The sequence below is a fragment of the Bactrocera latifrons genome, unplaced genomic scaffold, assembly GCF_001853355.1.
Source record: "Bactrocera latifrons isolate USDA-ARS-PBARC rearing strain unplaced genomic scaffold, ASM185335v1 scaffold_21, whole genome shotgun sequence".
In the NCBI taxonomy this organism is placed as follows: Eukaryota; Metazoa; Arthropoda; class Insecta; order Diptera; family Tephritidae; genus Bactrocera; species Bactrocera latifrons.
In genome coordinates, this window is record NW_017535630.1 from 1,603,835 (window position 1) to 1,625,043 (window position 21,209).

Here is a 21,209-nt window from a genome sequence, read left to right on the forward strand (position 1 = left end):
GCGTGGCAGTGGGCCGATTTTGCCCATCTTCGAACTTAACCTTCTTATGAAGCCAAGAAATACGTGTCAAGTTACATTTTTACTAACGCGTTCATAATAGGCTTCGGTTGAGCTCATTTTTCATATATTTGTTTTAAGACTCTGCTGGAAGGACTTCCAGAGCTTTCAGAGAATGACTTTTGCAACATACAATGGACTCATGGCGCGCTCCCCAAGGCGAATTTTTCAGTTTCGACAACAGAAAAGAGTCACTTGGAGACAAATTTGTCGAATGCTGCATACTCAACATCGTTTTAGCAAAATATTTGGGTCTCTTGGTGCGAATTCAGCATTAACACGATTCTTAGCAGATTAGCAGCAAATCTGTCAATCGTGGTACTCAACAACGACTGTTGGGACAACAGTCCCGAAATAAAGATAAACTCTTTGTTCGATTAGTCGATTGAATATCGAATGAGTGGATCCGTAACGACAACAACTAAGTTCGGAAGTAACCGAACATTTTATACTCTGGCAACTTGCAAGGATCAAAACATCAAAATATTAATGCGTAGCCCAACTATGTATATATTGAATTAAAAAAAAAAACCTTAGCCTCAGCTGCACAGAAGTTCTTATACCCTTCACAGGGACATTTCTAAACGCATAAAAAGATCTTTATCTTAATAATGATCGATCAGTTTATATGGTAACTATATGGCGTAGAAGTCTGATCGGAAAAATATCTTTGTAGATTGTAGTGTTGCTTTGAACAATAATGGGCCAATGGCCTTCTTGTTTACATTTATCTAAGTCGACCACCTTTTCCTATTCCAATTTAGCTAAGTCTACAACCTTTGTTTACTTTTAAAGTCAATGACCCCTTTCTTTATATTTTTCAATTTCATTAACCCTGTTGTTTACATTTAGCCCAGTTCACAACTTTTGTTTACTTTTAACCAAGTCAACATCCATTCTTTACATATTCCCAGGTCAATGACATCTTTTTTTACATTTTATGAGGTCATTGATCCTTTTGTCAATATTTAGCCAAGTCCACAACCTTTGGTTACGTTTGGCCCAGTCAACAAACTTTGTATATGTTTAAGATCAATAACCTTTCTGCTTCCATTTTATGGAGTCAAAGACCCATTTGTTTATATTTTACAAATGACCTTGTTTAGATTTAGCCAAGTCCACAACCTAGAAAGTCGGAAATTACTACACAGGGTACATTGGGGGCAGAGAGGCTTGTTGTGTCACTTGAGAATATATTTTTAAGAAATTGTAAGATAAAAAGCCAGCCAAAGACACCAGAGTGAACGTCTTAGGCAACTGGGCGCTAAGATCCTATTTTGACAACATGAAAATGTATACTTTATATGTACCTACATATATAGTTATATATAACCTTATATGTATCTTCACAAGTTTTAAGTGAACATAACTATAATACTCTGGAGCATTATGTTGCAAAATTTTAAAAATTATTTGGTTTTTACTATTAAATATTATTTATTGACTAGTCACATTTTGAAACAAGAGAATACTTATACTTAGTGCTTCAAGTACACACATAACAAAATAACTTTAAACTATTTTCGATATTCTTAAATCTAGCAGCTGACACTTTCATCGTCATCGTCATCCTCACGAATCTTTACGAAGTGCAGCGACTCATCGACATTAACAATATATGTTGGAATATGACCACGCCCCTTAACGAAGGTCAGCCCACGATACGTACACTTAACATTATACGATTCCAATATTTTGGCAGTATTCTGTGTGACTTGTATGGCACCGGCTATGCCGGTGGAGTCCATACGCGAGGCCATATTTACTGCATTTCCCCAGATGTCATAATGCGGTTTATAAGAACCCACCACACCAGCCATAACGGGACCATTGGATATGCCTTTCAGCGGTAAAAAAGTAACAATACTTCGGAGTTATATAATTTTTTTTTTGGTGGCAAAAACGTATCTCCTTACCAATACGCAAAGCGCCGCAGTCCTCATCATCAGCCTCGCACTGCAGGTTCTCGATGTTGAAGCATTTCATTGTGCGCATCAGTTCCAAAGCAAACTGCAGCATTACAAAGACCACATCGTTATAATCCTCCGATTTGTAAGTCTTCTTGTTGTGGCCCTCGTATTCCTGCAGTCTTATGAACTGAACGTCGGCTTGTCTGCTGGTTGTGGGTTGATCATCATCGCCAATTTGCGCTTCTTCATCGATATCCAGCTGCCGACTTGCTATATTTAAATATATGTATTTTGTATGAAAAAAAGACTTTCAGAATTCGACGATCCAATTGCTTACAATAATGACTCCTGCGTCCATTGGGCAGTAGTGAGGAGCTGCGATAAGCTGTTTGGGTTTTCCGGTGCTCCGAACGCTTTGGATCTAAGCCACAAGCTGCCATATAAGTCCAGCCCGCGACTTTGATCTTTTCCACCTTCCTCTTTCCTGTATAAGTGCTCAACTAAAAAGAGACTATTGTCAGCTCTATGCTGTCAGACTTGAGTTCAAGGTTGGATGGATTCTTGATAACTTGCTATCATTGGATTTTGGTGAATTCTTTGCTGTCCTGATATGAATGGAGATTTCCACGATTTTTAAACTATCTATCAGTGTTCTAAACTTGATTGATGAAGTGGTATGTTATTCTCTAATTCACTTATATAAGACAGACCAATGGGAATGCAAGACCTTGCGTTTTCAATACTTTTTCCCAAAGTCTCCAAGTTTAGAAACATTGACGATAATCTTTGAGATTTCATTGTTTTTGGCATTGCTTTTTGCACACGACCTTTTACAAGAACTTCGAAATATTACACTTTACAAAGTAAAATCGAGAAGAGCCGTATTCAAATGTTTGAGCTTGGGTTGACTGGATCCTTAAGCAAGTACTATTTCAGAAACATATCTAATTTAATCACTCTTATGAAAGAACATGTCAAGTTCCTTGTGCTCGTAAATAATTGCGATAATCGAACAAGCAGGTAGCTAACCATTCGGGTGGGTTATTTTTTTCCTGCTTGGCCCTGCGCTACAAGGACATTTTACTCCCACCGTTTGGAAAGGATAGACAGAATTTTAAGAATTCAAGGCGAGCTTGCTTTTACATATTTGAAAATGCTGTACTTGAATATTGAGTCAGAGTGTGAGAATCAACAAACAACAGCCAACAAAACTTTTAAATTAGAAGGAATAATGTTTCTTGACCGTTCGGTTTGGCTCGGTTATTCAATTTGGAGCTATCTTGTTATTAAAAATCTAATAAAAACATTATCTACAGAATATTACGCCTCTTACAAGTCTAGAGTAAATAAATAAATTTTTGACTTTGCAAAGAGACGGTTCCAGCACAGAATAATCCTTAACAACGGGTGCTACTTCGGTCTGATTAGGCAATTGAGAAGTAAATTCCTCTCTCGACGACCAAAGACCAAATTGTTCAAGTCCCTCATCCCCGTCCTGAAATATAGTGTAGATGAATGGACGATCACAACATCTTATGAGTCGGCGATACGAGTTTTCGAGAGAAAGGTTCTGCGGAACATAAATCGTCCTTTTTGTATTGGCAACGGTGAATACCGCTGTCGATGGTACGATGACCTGTACGACGACATTAACATGATGCAGCGAATTTGTCGTCCGATTGGATGAAAACACACCACCTCGTCATATTTTATGCCGTGTTGTTTCGACGGGTCGGATTATAGGGGTAGGGGTATCAGATGTGTAGGGTTAACTGGGCAAGTAAAGGGGTGGTTAGAGTCATGGGCGGATTCGTTGTATTCTGAACATATATTTGGAATGTTGGGTACTATTGTAGATTATTAGGAGTTCGCGATTCTCACGGTGGTTCTAGTGATTTGACTCATAGCACGCTATTCACTGTTTATACCTATTGATGTTCCTATCCACTTCACGCAAGCGTATTCAGGGATGGAGACATCAAGGGGCCTACCGTTATGGTCCGGAGTGCAGTGTTCTTGCATGTCTGCAGCTTCCTCGCCTGGTTTTGCGGCTCTGTACTTTGACAATAGTGTTGGTCGTATGAGAAGTGAAGGAACACAATCAAAATTTTCTATCTTTTGCGTTAAAGGCGAAAACATAAGCCAAGCGGCTGAAAATATGAATATGTTTTATAGTTCTGATACTCTGTAAGTTAATCAAGTGCAATTTTGGTTTCGAAAATTCTGTTCCGGTAATCGCTATCGACAATTTCAAGTCGAATCAGGAAGTACAGATTCGAACTTTCAACTGCGAATTCTGCTGTATCGCAACAAAACCCATCCATTTCTAAAGCGGATTGTTACTGGCGAAGAAATCGGGTCGCTTACGCAACGTCAAGCGGAAACGGCTGTGCTTGAATCACGGTAAGCCGGCCTCAACTGGACTAAGTCAGGATTGCCGGTCAGGTAGGGCGTTCTGTACGTTTGATGGGATTGGCTAGAATTCATCTACGATGAACCAACCTCGGTCAAGCTCTTAATTCTGACCTGTACCATCAAAAACTTAACCGTCTGTAGCAATCAACCAGATGTGGAAAGATTTGGTCAATAGAAGATCAATTGTGTTCCGCCAGGACAACGAAAGGTAACATACATCGATAGTTACCTAGTAGTGTGGGGGGTTGGTTGGAATGTTTTTATGCTTCCACTTTAGTTTGAACCCGTCATCAAGTGATTAATAACTGTTTCTGTCTATGACGATTGAGTTTTCTAGTGAAAAATTTGCTTCAAGAGACCTAGTGAAAATCGATAGTTTCTGTGAGAGTGGCATAATGAAATTACCTTCAAAATAGCAGCAAGTTATCGAACGAAACGTTGATCGAAAACGGATATTTCTAAGTATGCTTCAATTTAGTGAAAATACTAAGTTTCCATTTACTAGAAATTATATGTGAGTGTACCACTTTCATATTATTTGAATTTGAAAAATTTTGAAATTTTTCAAAACTGTTTTCCAAAGTTATGCCAAGTCATGAGAAATGGTTTAAAGTTATAAAGAATATTTCCAAAAATAAGATTTAAAATTTGATGGTCTTAAGTACCGTTATTCGAAAATTTTTTCTTCTCTCTCCCATACCAATTTTATATTGGTCCTCTTTTTTCTTAATTTTAGTAGCAAGTTTAACGAAAAGTATATCAGGGACAAGTAAAATAAATTCTCTCTAATTTCACTGCTAAAGTGTCGCCACAGATAGCAAACACTTCCTATTGCTTGGTTAACTACTTTTTACTCATTAACTGGCATGCAGAAATACATAAAATCACTTACCACTTCATCAAAATCACAAATAATCTCATTTAAAACTCGTATGCCGACCTGTTCGGTGTCGTAATTTCGTATTGTGGCAAACATAACGGCAACATTATCATATTCCTCGTAGTAAAGTTCATTCGTCATTTGACGCGACATGTAAATATCGGCTAGAAAGAGATGGGTGGATAAGTTCTATGTTATTTTTTAAATTATTATTTGTAACTTAGCAGCTGGGATAAGTTTATGGAACAAGTTTGTGTAATTTTTTGCCTAAAATTTATACTAAGTCGGAAAATACTACGGCGACAAGTGCTTTTTTTTGTATACTATATACTCCCCCACTTTCACACTACTCTCCCACTCACCGACATGTGATGGCAGTATATTATTGATGAGAATGGAAATGGTTTCGTTCGTGAATTTGGCATCGTCCTGTTTCTTGAGCAATTGACGTTTCCAGCTAAAATAAAATTAAAGGAAAATAAAGATTAAAATTATTTAAAAAAATCTTTTTTGTTTTTTTTTTTTGCTGATGGCACCCACTTATAGTCCACTTTCGCAATGAACTCCGTTTGTCTGTCCATCAAATGGAATATGCCCACCGAAATGCACATCACAAATATATGCGAATACTCTGGATAAAGTGTATTATTCGTGCTCAGACTTTGACCATAAACGTAGCTATACGACAAGGTTACAACGATGGTGTAGAAAATCAATGTCACAATGCCGACACTCGCCTTGAGCACGAATGGAATGCGCGTGAAGAGGAAGGTGATGCAAATGCTGAGCATAAAACATTCGGTGACAGCCTGCGTTTAGAAAGAGCATCATTATTATAGACATTTGAAGGTGTTGCATATTAATTGTTGCAGTTGGAACTTAAACGCACCCAAGCATTGAAGCAGGTGGTCTCATTTCGCGTTGTGCCCAAAATAGCTTCGCCCACAGCAGCACTCTTATTGCAATCTAACTGAAAATAAAGTGTATTAGTAAGAGTTTATACTACAAAATTATCATTTCTAGCTAATGTCCACGTCACAATGCTTAACACCTACCAATTGCAAGATGATGCCGGTCGAATGCAGTATAATCACCACCAAGTAGATGCAGCTGCGGACCAGTATATTGCTTTGTATGCCATCGGAGAGTTTGTAGAGCCATTTGCTGAGCTTTTGCTTTGGCCTTGATAATTCCGTTTCACTAATAAACATTATCCAGAGCTTTTTGTACCAAACCAAAGTCAGCAGCAGCAGCATTAAGGCATTGCCGACCGTCACCAGCATCCAAAAGGCTTGTGTGGGGCTGCAAGAAAATTATTTGATTGCCCAGGTGAGTCTGAAAGTTATTCGCTTGTGTTTTACTTACGTTGAATTGACAGCCTGCATGACGATGGCGCATACGAGCGTTATATAAGAAACTAGCACACTGTACTTGAGCATAAAATCCGGTTGCTTCATGAACATTAGCTCCCAGCGCCAATCTTTGAAGAACAAACAGATTGAGGTTATATTGCTGCGAAATATTTGCCCCTCCATTTCGTCTTGCGTTAAACGTTTTTCGTGGCCAAAGCATAGTTTTGAGACCCTGAGAAAAAAAAGTTTATATTAAAATAATAATATTTGTATATCATATGATCAAATTTGACTCGGACTAGTCCATTTGAAATGGCGCGTGTAAACTGAGTAGGTATTTTACGACGTGAAAAGTTTGTCTGCCAATTTTTACTATGGATAAGTGTAAAGGTGGAGGATGGAGTTATGTGTAAAAGTTCACGCATGTGAGGAAAGTTCTCTGATTTCCATTCACTTGGGAGTGGCCAGAAACGATTCTTTTACATATAGTTCAAGCAGCTCGCGGATTATGATTTTGAAACAAGTATTCCTTCTGTAGCCAATGAATATCCGTTTGAAGACGAGCTAAAGTTAGAAGGCGAACTATTCCTGCCCAGAGTTGTGCGCTGGGTTTAGGATCCGCCACGTAATTATCAACCCCAATGAAAAGAAAACATCAGCCTCGGAAGATAAACCACCGTTTGATGACGGTATATTTAGCACCAAATGGGTTTAAGAGCTGATCGACTTCGTCGGGGCCCGATAAAAAGGTTATCTATACTACTAGATTCCAGCATAAGAAAATTTATCAAGCTATCTGGCTCGAATCGGAACGAAAAGTCACCAACCAGATTGATTATGTTGTGATAGACGGAAGACACGTCTGCAGTGTTTTAGATTTGCGAACGATCCAAGGTCTTAACATCGATTCGGACCACTGTCTTGTTGCAGCCAAGATACGTACCCGCCGTCTCTGTGCAGCAAAAAGTGCACGTCAACAAACAAAAGGAAGGTTCGACATCGAAAAGCTGCAATCACAACAGATAGCCGAATGATTTTCTACTTGGCTTGCGCTCCAGCTCTCTCAGAGCACTCGTCAACAACTCGATATAAGGGAACTGTGGGACGGCATTTCAAACTCCTTATGTACATCTGCAAACGAAATCATTGGTTTTCGGAATGTCGCTGGTACGATGAGGAGTGCCGTGTCGCGGTGGAGAGTAAACGCGGCTGCCTACCTCGCAAAGTTACGATCGACCACAACACGTGCGGGATGGGATAGATACCGAGAACTAAAGAGGGAAGCGAGACGCATTTGCAGACAGAAAAAGTGAGAGAAAGAAATGCGTGAGTAAGAGCTTGACAAATTGGCCGACAGAGGTAATGCTGGAAAATTCTATGAAAACGACGACTAACCGAATGTTTCAAGATTGGAGCATACTCTTGTGACTGAGCATAGTAAAATTACGGCAGTGAATACAATTCGCCATTCCATTGTCCGACTATGAAGAAGTTCGAATAGCAATTACCCGTCCGAAGAAGAACAAAGCGGAGGGGGCTAATAGATTGCCGACCGAGCTATTCAAATACGGCGCCGAAGAACTGATAAGGAGCATGGATCAGCGGATTTTAATGTGCTCTGCCGAATACACAAAAAGGGAGACCCCACAATCTGGGCCAACTACCGTGAGATAACAACTACGACTTCGAAACTATGACTGCCGGCAGTGAAATGAGAGCCAAATCGTGATTGCGCCGACTGTTTGTTGGATAACAAAATCTTATTTTTCACTTCTTTCTTTGGTGTACCGTATTAACATTTTTCGGCCAAGCTTAAATATGAGAGCTGTTACAGAAGGTTAAAGTTGGAACTTCGTTTGTAGATACTCGAGTTTCTTGGTACGAGGAGTTTTATGAATGACATTAATCTAACCTCATATGAAATAATAAATTTTGTTGATTAGAAGATTGGAGGGATTGCTCTGAACATAATTGATACTGAATACTCCTTAGTTTTAGACTGTCGTTTAAGCTCTATCACATAAAAAACAGAAATCTTACTGTATGCGTCCAATAGGCATTTTATCCACCTCACGACTCATCTCCAATGTGGCTTGATTGCGAATTTGATTATATTGACTTATGCTGTTTTGCATGAAATTCGTCGATACTTCATATCTTGTTTCCTATATTCAAAATGTATTAAAAAACAAACAAAAAATCACAGAGTAAAAATAAATATTTAATAATTATTTAACAAAACATACCGCCATCGGTTTGGGCTCCAGATTTTTGCGCAGCGACGAGGGTGGACGTCGCATAGTAATGAATGATGTTACCTGAAAACACACACACACACACACACACAACAAAATTACTACAACGCATTTGCAACAAAACTAATGATTTGACCACAAAACAAAATCAAAATCTAAGTATACTAACTCGCGAAGACGGTGGCTTTATGAGAAACGAATGAATGTCGTATTTACGCAGCACCGGATCGTCACGCGCCTTCGCTGTACCCTCCTCGTAAATGAACTCGCCATCGAGTTGTTGTAATGTTTGGCCACTAACATGGACGCGACCAGCTTCGCCTGTCGACTCCAAACGATTGGCTATATCCACATCTTTCGACCAGATATCGAATTGCCATTTATTGGCGCCGATCACCCCCGATAGTATATTGCCCGAATGCACGCCGATACGCATATCAATATCCAACTTGCGCTTCGATCTACGAGTATGAGGTGAGAATTTGAGTCGCAAACAAGCATGTGGTCACATTCGTGATTAATTACCGCACATCACGTATATCCTTGATCATGCGCAGGCCGAGATACACACAGGATCTGGCGTGATATTCATTTGGTAGCGGTACGCCCGCAACACAGTAATAACAGTCGCCCAAAAACTTAATGCGCAGCACATCGTATTCCTGTAAAAGGGATTTTCGGATTTCCAGAGATAATTGTGGGTGTTTTGCTTTACCTGTGATGCTGTGTCGAACTTCACGAATAAATCGTGCAAAGTCTCCACTAAGGTCTTCACATCCAACGTTGTCGTTAAGTAAGTGTAGTTGACAACGTCCGCATACAAAATCGAGACATCATCATGTGGTTCAATAAAGAGTTTTCTGTGATAAATTTGAAATTGAGAGAAGTTGAATTGAAGCGGGTATATTTGAATAAAAAAATGTAAGATTAATTTATTATTTTAAGAAAAAAAAATTGAAAATAACCTCAAACTGATTTTGCTCTTCAAATTGTATGACAGCTTTATGCAATAGTAGTCCTTCAACCAGAAGGAGAAGGACTTCCGCATACGCACAATGTTTACAGACGTGCTCAAGCTGGCCAAACCGAGAGCCCATCATGCGATTCCAAATACATTGTTCGCGGATGGGTCTCTGCTGGCAGCCACGTTGCAATCCGATCTCCACACTCCTAATCCATGCCAAGGGTAGAGTATATTACGTCGAAAAAAAAAGCTCCCCTAAAATTAATTTCCGAACAACTACGTTCTTCTAGACGTTGTATCACGCAGCTTAGGTATTCCAAGGCCATCTTGAAATCAGCAAATATGCCATGAACATATTTCTTACTAGTCTCCCTAACTGCACTCAAAACATCCTCTAAAGTACATTTCTTTCCTATCTTAAATCCATACTGCCTATCCACCACACATCCCGCCATTACCCCTCTAAGCCGTTCCATCATAATATCTCTTTCCAGCACTTTTCAAAGTATCAGAAAAATAGTGATGCCCCGTAAAGAAAGTGGATCCAGGTATACTCTCCGATCTAAGACTATACTTTCCTTCAAGGGGTTGTAAGATTTAACTTTTAAACATGTTACCAAGAAACAGCCGCTCAAATTTTTCCGTAAACTTAATCCAATTAAAAAGCGATATCTAAATTTTCGATGTCGTGAAAATCTCATCTCATCTAATCGTAGTTTTTTTTAACAGTGCGTTCAGCGTGAAGAAGTGCCTAACCTCATTATCAATAGCATTGAGTCTCCTTTTGATAAGAGTGGTGTGAATGCCAGGCTATAGCAGAAGCGCAGCTGATGAGCTAGCAAGGGAAGCACCATAAAGGCTCCCGTGTCCTCTTGTAATCTACTATTAGATAGCTGGATAAGCCCAAGATCGATCGCAAGAGATCTAGTGATCTCTTTGCCCTCTGTAAGGCTAGCCTATTGCCCTATTGGCGTCCATGTTGTAAGGTTGGGAATCTTACCAGATGCCATTTGCAGAAGTTGTATGGAAGCAGACGAGGTGGATAAATCTCAACACTTCCTTCTTAACTGTACGGCGTTTGGGAAAGCAAGGCTTAAACACTCGGGAACGCATACTTTCAGACATCTCACCGAACTGGCGGTAAGGGATATTAAACGTCTGGGCAAATTTGTATAAGCCACTAAGCGTTTTACAAATTTAATAATTAGGACACAGGTGTAAACGTGCGATCTCTCTATCACGCGGTTATTCTTTCGGAACATTCTTGACTTGGCTTTCCAAGTACACATATTAATTTTATAAATTCAAAATTACTTGGCTGGATTTTGGGATAACAACAACAAATCGAAGAATAAGCTCGAGAAGTTGATAGTGACATTGAATAACAATCTGTAGCCTAAGATATAGAATGTTTAAGAAATTCGAGAAAAATTAAATCCTTTAGAATTATGTTAAATCTTCTTTTATAAATTATAAAAATATATTCATACTCTATATACATAAATAATTTGTAAATACTTACTCTGTATCCATTTGCCGCCACAGAGGAGTCGGTGTAGAACTGAAAATATTAAATTTAGTGAGAGTAGAATACAGAGATAAGTTTTAAAGCGTTTGAAAAATACTAAATATGCAATAAAAATGTTTGTGTCGGCTTTAGGATACCGTCCCAGGATTTCGGGAATAAAATGGGTATGGGCGGATAGAGGAGGTTCTTCAGATCAAGAATATATATATAGTTATAGAAGCAGGAAACTTATAGTTTTTGAGATATTTACATTTAAAGCTGGAAATTACCACTTTATTCCCGAAATCTTGGGATAGTATACTAAAGTTTTCCAAAACTTTTAAGTCATCTTGGCAAAACTACTTCCCAACACATGTAACAACGTAAAAATGGATAAAATTCGATAATAACCACGCGAGTCACTCATTTAACGATATTTTTCCAAACTACTGAGGATTGAGAAAGTAGAATTTGAAAGTTAAAAACCCAAATATAATCAAAGACTAGTCTATTTATGTGAGAAAATTGGCATTTAGCAAAATATTAAAAGAAGCTTCGTTAATATGCCAACTTTATTCAAAAAAAATTACAATATTCCCTATCAAATACATTGACACCCATTCGTTTCCTTACCTTTAGTACAATGCGAATGGGTACCAAAGAGTTATGTAGTCGGCCCACACGTACTCTTGGACTTTATATATAGGGATTATATTATTTATCAATTATTTTCTATCTAACTCCCATGTTATTTACATAAACGCTTGTCTTTAAACCGTATAAGTATATTGGTCAATATGTGGGTTTCCTCAATGAAATTCAAAGGGCGTTTTTGTGTCGCAAATGGTTAGAGCAGGGTCAATACCACTCTTAGTAATCATATAACGCACAATCTTATTGAACTGCTGAGACTATCTTTTTCTAGCAACAATAACACGTGGTCTGTTAAGTGAATAAAATTACGTTACAAAACTACCCGTTGCCTCGATATACCTAATATTGTGACAGTATAAAATGTTCGGTTACACATGAAATTAACGCTGCCTTACTTGTTTTACTTGTTTACTTGAAATTGAATACTTACTGCACTCCATCGTGCGTGGATCGGCGATTTTTCTTACTTTCCTTCAAATGTTCAATACGCATTTTCACATCCTCTTCGATTTTATTAGCAATCTGCGCTGGTATTATGCTCAAAAGTAGACTTTTCTGTAATTACACGCATTAATATACAATTTACAAGATTACTGCGTGGCACGCACCTCCTGATCACGTGCAGCACGCAGCACCAAAGTCTCTTCGACACATTGTCGTTTATCGAGAAATGTCGTACGAATGGCCACCTCACGCGTCAGCCGAAAGAACAAGCCGAGCAAATTGACACAAGCCATAAATATCGCTTCGGAAACGATCTTTGGCACATCCATTTCACGCGAGCCATCCAAACGACGACGATAAGTGACGAATAAGAACAATATCATGTAGCAAAAGGAAACGGACAAGCCCAGCATGAAGGCGTGCACATCTTCGGTGATTGGCATGAAAATGTAAGTGGCGTAGATGATGAAACTGTAGTAGGTGGGCACGATGATGTTGTAATCCTTCACAGCGTGATAGATCGGTATCGAGATATCTGCGGTGAATAAGAAGAAGAAGAAGAAGAAAAATAGGTTTCAAATTTGCTTTGTAGCTGCGGCGCTCTTACCCATTATGACGAGCGTGGAAATCGCCAACCAAATCGAGCTGAACGTCAACCATTCGTAGCGTTTGTTGAGTGTCAGACGAAAATTGAAAAGCAACACAATCAGTATAATCAAAGTGCAGCCCATATAAATGCCGATATCTAAATAGATGTCGCGGTTCTCCTAAAATTACGATCGTTAGTATAATTTAGAATTATCTAAAAATGCCTTTTATACTCAAAAGATACATACATTTTTGGGAAAGGTGATTATAATCAGCAAGGAATGCACGATTGCTATAAGTATTAGTATAAATATGAACAATCCGAGATGACTTAAGCGCAGCCGATTCATATAGGACATATAGTACTGCTCCAGTTCGAGATTGCGGCATTTCCGCTAGAAGTATTCAAAATGTTTATATATGACATGTATTTTTAGTTGATGCTGCACACTTTGTTGTTACCTTTAAGTAGCCCAACTCCCATTGTTTTTGGTTAACCAACTTTGTTTGATGACCCTCATCGGGATCTGGCGTGGCTTCGGTGGAGGATTCCAAAAACGCATTCATTTTTGTTGCTCGTAGCGCTTAGTGACTTTTAAAGCTGTTTAACCTGTTCAAATTAATAAAAATTTTAGGAATATAATTATGTCCACAAGAGGTTATATTAAGTCGGATTTTTATTTAAATTTCTAAATAGACCCGAAACAGGCTTTAGAAAACCTATATAAATATATATTTATAAATGATCAGCCTGATTAGCTTATCCATCTGTCTGTCTGCCTCTCTTGATATACGCGAGTTCATCAGATTTTGAAATATCAGCCTGAGTTTTGTTCCACGTCTTTTGGCTCATTTTAAAAAAGCCATACAGTCGACTGCTGTTTACTTTCGGGTGTGTAGAAATGCAAGGCACGAAAGTTTTTTAACCACCATTCACTTGGGAATGGCCAGAAACGATGCTTTTACATATAACTCAAGCAGCTTACGACTTCCGTTCGTCCACTGGGTAGCCAAAAAACATCCGGTTGAGAACGAACTAAAGTGAGAAGGCGAAATATCCCCTCCCCAGGGTTGTGCGCTGAGTTTGGGAAACGTATAAAGCCCTCCCAATAAAAAGGAAATAACACTTCTTCACCTAAAAAGAACAACAAATAGCGGAGGCCCATGGATTGCCGGGCGAGCTATTCAAACACGACGGCGAGGTACTGATAAGAGCATGCATCATCTTCTTTGTAGAATATGGTCGTACGAAAGCATGCCCAACGATTAGAATTTAACTGTGATCTGCCCAATCCACAAAAAGGGAGATCCCACAATCAGAGTAGGCAATTGAGAAGTAAAATCCTCTCTCGACGAACAATGACCAAATTCTTCAAATAGAGAAGCCTGGACGAAGACAACATCTGATGAGTCGTCGTTACGAGTTTTCGAGAGAAAGATTCTGCGGAAGATTTATGGTCTTTTGCGGGTTTTCAATGGCGAATATTGCATTTGATGGAACGATATGCTGTATGAAAAGTTCAGCGAATTAAGAGACAGCGGCTGCGCTTTCTTTCTGCACTCCAGCTGTGAAAATATTCAACGCAGTACCCGCTGGGATAAGCAGAGAAAGAGGAAGACTTCCCCTTCGTTGGAGAGAACAGGTGGAGAAGTACCTGCATTTAGTATAATATTTTGAATTGGCGCCAAATTGCTAAAAGAAGGAGCGACTGGAGCATTTTTTGGGCGATCAACAAATTGTGTCGGATGATGGGTTACATGACAATCTTCAAGGGTAGCTAAATACCGAAACATAAAAGGCAATCTACAGAGCATCGACGCAACCGAAGTATGAAGATAATATTTTTTCTTGTTTAAAGTAAACTTATAACGATAGCTCTTAGTTAAAATGGCATAAGTCTACTTAAGTGGAGTTTGAATGATTTGAATTAACCTGATTAACTTAAATATTGGGAATTTCATCTCCTAAAGAATCCTAAATCTCGATGGTTTCTGGCGTAATTGACACTCCGTGGCCTGCGCCAACGGTGTGCACCAGTTGTGTTGTGAAATTCCGAAAACCAGTATGTGATCGGTGAATATGCTTGAACAAATTATCCATAACAATTATGACCTAAACTTATCTAAATAAGTATCTCAAGAGAGAAGGTTGGTTTATTTTGATTATATATTATTTTTAGTTTTAGTTAATATTTTCTTCAACAGCTTTGTTTGCTTTTTGCTATTATCTGAACTTTTTAAGTGCAATGCTTGAATGTACATATGTATGTGGTAAGTACAAGACTGGCACCCAATTTCTTTTTGCCAGAACGCAATTATAACCGAAATTTACCTTATCACTCTTCGGTTATTAGTCACAGAGAAAACTATTGGCAGCAAATAATTTATTGATCACCAAATATACATTAATCGAAATTTGGGATTTTTAATTACTAACGATTTACTACATCATATTAAATATGTAACATAAAATATTCAGCTTCTGCTGTTAGATATAACCAATACGTAACCAATATATAACCAATATATAACCATTTCATAACCAAAACTCAAAATTTGTTTCAAAAGAAGAGGTTTCTATTATATCGTTTTTCCTTCGCTTGTATAATTATGAAAAGTGATGTTCCGTTAAATAGCATTTTAGGTGACGATTTATAAGTATAAACTTTATAGGGTATCCCATGTATCCTCCTAGATGATCAAACTTCATCCATAGGATTTAAAAAGCAGTTCTTACTAAATATCGATGAGGAGTGGAAGTATACCACCGGAAATCTCTGTCATCATCACATGGTCTGGAAATCATTGAAAACGGTTGCCGCAACGTCAAGTTAATGATTACTGCCGAATCGGGCTTCAGGCAAACCGTTTTGAGTCAATTGATGACATTAAACCTGAATCGCTACTCGCAATGATGGCTATTCCGTAAATTGAATTTAACAACTGTTTCGAGTTTGGAAAAAAAGTTGGCAAAAGTGAATTGGGGGCTATGGAGGATTACTTTGAGGGGGACGACGTAGATTTTGAAGAATAAAATTATGAACAAAATCTTACTAGTTTTTGTTCAGAGTAGTAAAGAAGGCAAACTTGAATTATTTACCCAATTTCTTCTTAGCAAATTTGTGGTAAGCTGAAAATGATCGCTCAATCTATGGGATCTATTTTAAGTATACCTTAATACATATACAGTTCTTACCAATAGTAGCTTTATCACTGAAAGAAAGCACCGATTCGTGACTAATATTGAGACCTCCTTACATACCCCTTTTCAGAGTGTTTGACGGAATTTCTTATATTTCTTATGAAGGAAACGATTCCATAGAGTTTGGTTGACATAGCTGTAGTAGCTTCCGAGATATGTACAAAAAACTTAGTAGGGGGCGGGGCCACGCCCCCTTTTCCATAAAAATTACGTCCAAATATGCCCCTCCCTAATTCGATCCTTTGCGTCAAGTTTCATTTTAATATCTTTATTTATGGCTTAGTTATGAACCTTATAGGTTTTCGGTTTCCGCCATTTTGTGGGCGTGGCAGTGTGCCGATTTTGCCCATCTTCGCACTTAACCTTCTTATGGAGCCAAGAAATACGTGTACCAAGTTTCATCATGATATCTCAATTTTTACTCAAGTTACAGCTTGCACGGACGGACAGACAGACGGACAGACGGACAGACGGACGGACGGACAGACAGACATCCGGATTTCAACTCTACTCGTCACCCTGATCACTTTGGTATCTAACTCTTTTAGTTTGAGGACTTACAAACAACCGTTATGTGAACAAAACTATAATACTCTCTTTAGCAACTTTGTTGCGAGAGTACAAAAACATATGACCAATAAGAGAGGATATTGAAGTCAAAGTAGGTGACCTTGCCTAGGCACCCGTACCTATAGATGTCACTACAACTAACGTTTTGAGTAAGGTTATTCGAAAAAAATGTGATTACCAGCAGTCCTCGGACCATTGACGAGATCAACTCAAATATGTAAGCCGAAATAGTCATTATATAGACTGCAGTGTTAGAAATTTCATTGTTTTTCGATTTTAAAACATATTTCAAATAATTTTAAAGTACGTACTATAAATTTTATAATATATCAAATGTCACAAATAATTATACTCCGAATAGGATATATTAACATTGGAAGCACGACGAGCTGATTCGATTTAGCCATAACCATTTTTCTACCCTTTTCTAGTTTTTGAGTTATCGATCTGAAATTTCTCACACTTACTTTTCTGCACGTGAAGCTGCTCATTTGGTTTCATTGGATATATCTTTCTTACAACTTGATCTATCAAAATAAAGTTACTGTATGGAAAACTGTTTGCTTTGTCAAAATATCAGCATGAAATTTGGCATATATTATTTTTCATGACAAAACCGATCCAAATAAAGGAAAAGGCAAAGATTTTCTTTCCCTTTTATGCTATAAGAAATGCTTAAGGTTATTATAATTGCAGCCGAAATTAACGTTTTCTTCTTTTTCAAATATATTGAATATACATATACCCACCAACATAAAATATGGCCCATCCTGTATATACCAACTATTTGTTTGTATGTAAGCATGTAAAAGATATTAACTACTAACTACCAAAAATCTGTCATTAACCTATACATATTAATCATTATCTTTATTTGTTTATGATAATTCAGTTCAGTCATGCATCAATTTACTATACAGTTAATTAGTCCTTATCAAACGAGCAAGTGACTCGTAATTAATGTAAAAATAAAAATAAATATGTATGTATATATTCTACTAAATACGAAATATATATAGTATATGCGGTAGCCTTTCCATATCGGCTGCTAGTCCAAAGAGATATAAAAAATATTGCGCTCGAAAAGCAAAACCGAAACAAATATTTAAAAGTCATTATTTTCATAATAAAAACGTGAAGGCGAATCACAGGCACATTTCACGCCAGGCAAATAGCAAAGATAACAGCGCCATCATAAAAGTGTCGGACGCTCCCTTTGTTCGGCAGATATGCACTTACAATAGCACGCTATAAATTGATATGTCTCCATTACAGCTTGTCATTAACGGTTTGATTTTGTTAAATCGCTTTATCTTTCTTTGTGTGTTGGTGACTTTAATGATTATCTGCCACAATATTGTATCAACGTTATCGCAGTCACATTTGTCCAAAAAAAAAAAAAAAGTGCAATATTGTCACAATAATCTCTTCTGAATTGGTTGATGGAGATTCCTTGCTTTCTTTATATAATTTAATTACTCAATTACTCATTACTAACACACTTCACCATTTTTGTGGTATAAAGAGAAGAAATTATCTTATAATTACCACAAACAGGGCATATACACTAACTAGTACCTCAGAGATATCGATCTGAAATTTTGGACACGTGCTTTTCTCACTAAAAAGCTGCTTATTTATCGGATCACTATAGCATATAGCTAATATAAAACTGAACGATTGAACGCACGATCTTTATATGGACAACATACAACGCTGTAGTGTACATACCAATAATATTAACAAATAAATATCTCTCGAAGAATTTTGACTTTCTTTTTGGAATATATTACTGTCTAACCATTTAAATCTCAACACCAGAGTTCAAAGCGCTAAACCGAAATTATACCCGAAACTATTTGCCGCCATTTGGAAAACAATCGAAATATATTGAAGTATAAGGTGTGTTCAAGCGTAAACAGGTGAATATATCTATAACATATCAATATTTAAGTACACTTAAGTATATTATATAGGCAATTTTCTTATACACGATTAAATTGTCACCAATATACATATGTGTATGAAAGATATGCAAACACTTTCACTCCTTATCAATTTAATTGTAAACGTTACGTCAACCAGAAATTTACCAATTATCAAATATAAATTGAATGAGAGCAGCCAACCATTATGATGACGTTACATTTTCATTGATATTATTACCTTTTTCTGTTTTTTCACAAAGAAATCACTATTTTCAAGGGATACTTTTATACTTTTAACACAATTAATATTTTTGTTTTAAAATTTTTTTATAAAAAAACACACAGGCATGCAGCACTTTACATTTTATTATTATCAGTCCACACTTTCATTAACATTTTTCATGTTCTTTCAATAAAATTGCAGGAGCTCAACAATCACTTGTAATCATTGTAATTATTTAGGAACTTTTAATATATTTTTACACACTTTATATCGATGTTCAATTGCTATTCTTATACATCATTTAATCCCGCGTGAAATATGCGAATTGACTGAGTAAAGCAACCACGGCACGATCCCCCAATATCAATCATTCAATAATTTGTATCGCAAATTACTCACACGGCTAGCTGATAAGCGGCACTAATTTTACAAAAAATAGCACTTCACTTGTCAAGACAAAAAAATAAATAAATAAATAAAACACAAATAAAAACAAAAACAAGCGCTAAGCGAAACCACACCGCTACACCTTGATTCGAAAATGAATTCACAAGGCCCGCACCAACGACTCATACGCGTACCGTAGCATTCTAGGTTCGAGGAGACACTGAACGCGGCTAAGACTCTTTCGCTGCAGGTAAAATTCTCAAACACCTGTCTCGTGCGTTATCAGTTAAAAGTGAGCATTTATTTTGATTTGATTAGGTACACGTGAAGAGCATTTACTTAACGAAGTTGGCATGAAATAAACTTTGAAGGAAATTGATAAGACGTTAGGAAATGTATTTACAATGTATTCGTTTGCAGGTGAATTGCATTCATTGTGATTATTTAAATGCAATTAATTTTTAATCAAGTATCCTCACAATAGTTAATACTTTAAACTATATGCTCATTGATAAATACTACTGTAGAAATACTCAAGTAATTCTCTTTCTATTGTTAAAATTCAAAATTATATTTAAAAGGACTTCTATTAAAGATTAATTAATAATTTTGATTCCCGATAAAGTTTAAATCTTAATAATGAATATATATTTAAATCATTTCAACTGTTATTCATTTCCGTAAAATAATTTTTAATTAATTTAATTAATCAATTTACTTGTCTGTGTAGCTAAAATCCTAAGCATGAGTGATTATTTAAACCATTTCAACCGTTATTAATTTTCGTAAAATCGTTTTTCAATTCGCGTTCATTTAAAAACAACAAATGGACACCACCACTGTCATATATCGACTGTTTTTGGAGGAATTGCAACTCACCTTTTTTCTGTGTAAAACTATAATAAGCAAGTCGAAGAAGACTTATGTATATCAGCAACTGGTTTGTTCAACGTCATTGTAGCAAACCAAAGTTTGATTAATGGATACAAATTGATATTCGGTCCAGGTTTGGTCAGCGCTGCAGTATTGCAACAAACTATTTGTAAATACTCTAAACAGTTCAAAATACAAATGTACATATGTTATAAATTGTACTTCAATATACCAAAAAATTAGCATTTAATGCTTACCTGTACAGGTGGAAGTCAAATCGGCAGGTGATAAATTCATATTCATATCCGCTTATGCGTGTTATTGTACATCCATTAATGTTTTTTCTATCGCTTCTTTGCCTATATTGCTTATCAGCTATATTTCCGTTGAGTTGTCTACATATTAAATTAAACATATTATTTTACACCTACATGTAGCAATATTTAAGTCTTACCAAACATAACAAGCGACAATCGACACTTCCGTTGTCTTCTGGTTCTACATTACCGGAAAAGAATCCCTACAACAACAGCAACAGTAACTTCCGCGTTCTCACCATTGTTTATGTAGCCGGAAAAGACTAAATCATATTAAGAAGTCTGCAAGTGCTGAAGAATCCATGGAAAGTTTTATACATATAGTTCTCACATTTGTAAGCTTGTATGAGTGCTTGTACACATTAGCTTTGGCTTAGATTCATTTTCTTATATTGTTATTCTAAATAAGAATATGATGCAGAAGTTTCTATTTTTCACTAAACTATCAATGACGGTCTGTTGAAAAGACACAATGTCTTCATTTTTGCATAATAAATTAATAATCATTTTGTTAAACCCTTTCAGATGTGAATTAAATTAACAAATGGAAGAAAAAAATGTCGGCAGTCAGCCATTATTAGTAAAAGCAACTAACTTGTCAGAGTATTGCGCGCAATATTTTTAATATAGTTAAGTCATCTTTTTTACAGTGTTATTTTAAGAAGGTAGCAGTGTTTGTCCAG

At 37.0% G+C, this 21,209-nt stretch overlaps 1 protein-coding gene across 6 annotated transcripts; it reads right to left on the reverse strand.

Moving 5' to 3' along the window:
* Positions 1-1,505: 1,505 nt before the first annotated feature.
* LOC108968345 (adenylate cyclase type 2) lies at positions 1,506-20,271 on the reverse strand. 6 transcript variants are annotated; one of them, XM_018932333.1, is made up of 21 exons: positions 20,216-20,271; positions 13,489-13,636; positions 13,275-13,421; positions 13,046-13,205; positions 12,603-12,973; positions 12,425-12,549; positions 11,356-11,394; positions 9,585-9,729; positions 9,395-9,531; positions 9,039-9,330; positions 8,861-8,932; positions 8,655-8,779; positions 6,628-6,846; positions 6,318-6,564; positions 6,152-6,232; positions 5,803-6,071; positions 5,625-5,719; positions 5,275-5,426; positions 2,305-2,467; positions 1,974-2,237; positions 1,506-1,897 (listed from the first exon to the last, which is right to left on the reverse strand). In XM_018932333.1, the coding sequence occupies exons 2-21, from the start codon at positions 13,591-13,593 to the stop codon at positions 1,596-1,598; spliced, it is 3,510 nt and encodes a 1,169-aa protein (XP_018787878.1). In that variant the 5' UTR covers positions 13,594-13,636; positions 20,216-20,271; the 3' UTR covers positions 1,506-1,595. The 6 variants fall into 6 exon arrangements, with proteins under 6 accessions (XP_018787878.1, XP_018787877.1, XP_018787874.1 ...); XM_018932332.1 differs by lacking the exon at positions 20,216-20,271 and adding an exon at positions 20,055-20,074; XM_018932329.1 differs by lacking the exon at positions 20,216-20,271 and adding an exon at positions 19,349-19,527.
* Positions 20,272-21,209: the final 938 nt, after the last annotated feature.

Excerpts from the sequence above, each read along its gene's own strand:
- LOC108968345 (XM_018932333.1), bottom strand. The coding sequence starts at position 13,593 with ATGAATGCGTTTTTGGAATCCTCCACCGAAGCCACGCCAGATCCCGAT. Across the intron at positions 11,395-12,424 it reads TCCACGCACGATGGAGTGCA|TTCTACACCGACTCCTCTGT; the intron begins GTAAGTATTCAA and ends TAATATTTTCAG. Across the intron at positions 6,233-6,317 it reads CCGGCATCATCTTGCAATTG|TTAGATTGCAATAAGAGTGC; the intron begins GTAGGTGTTAAG and ends CTTTATTTTCAG.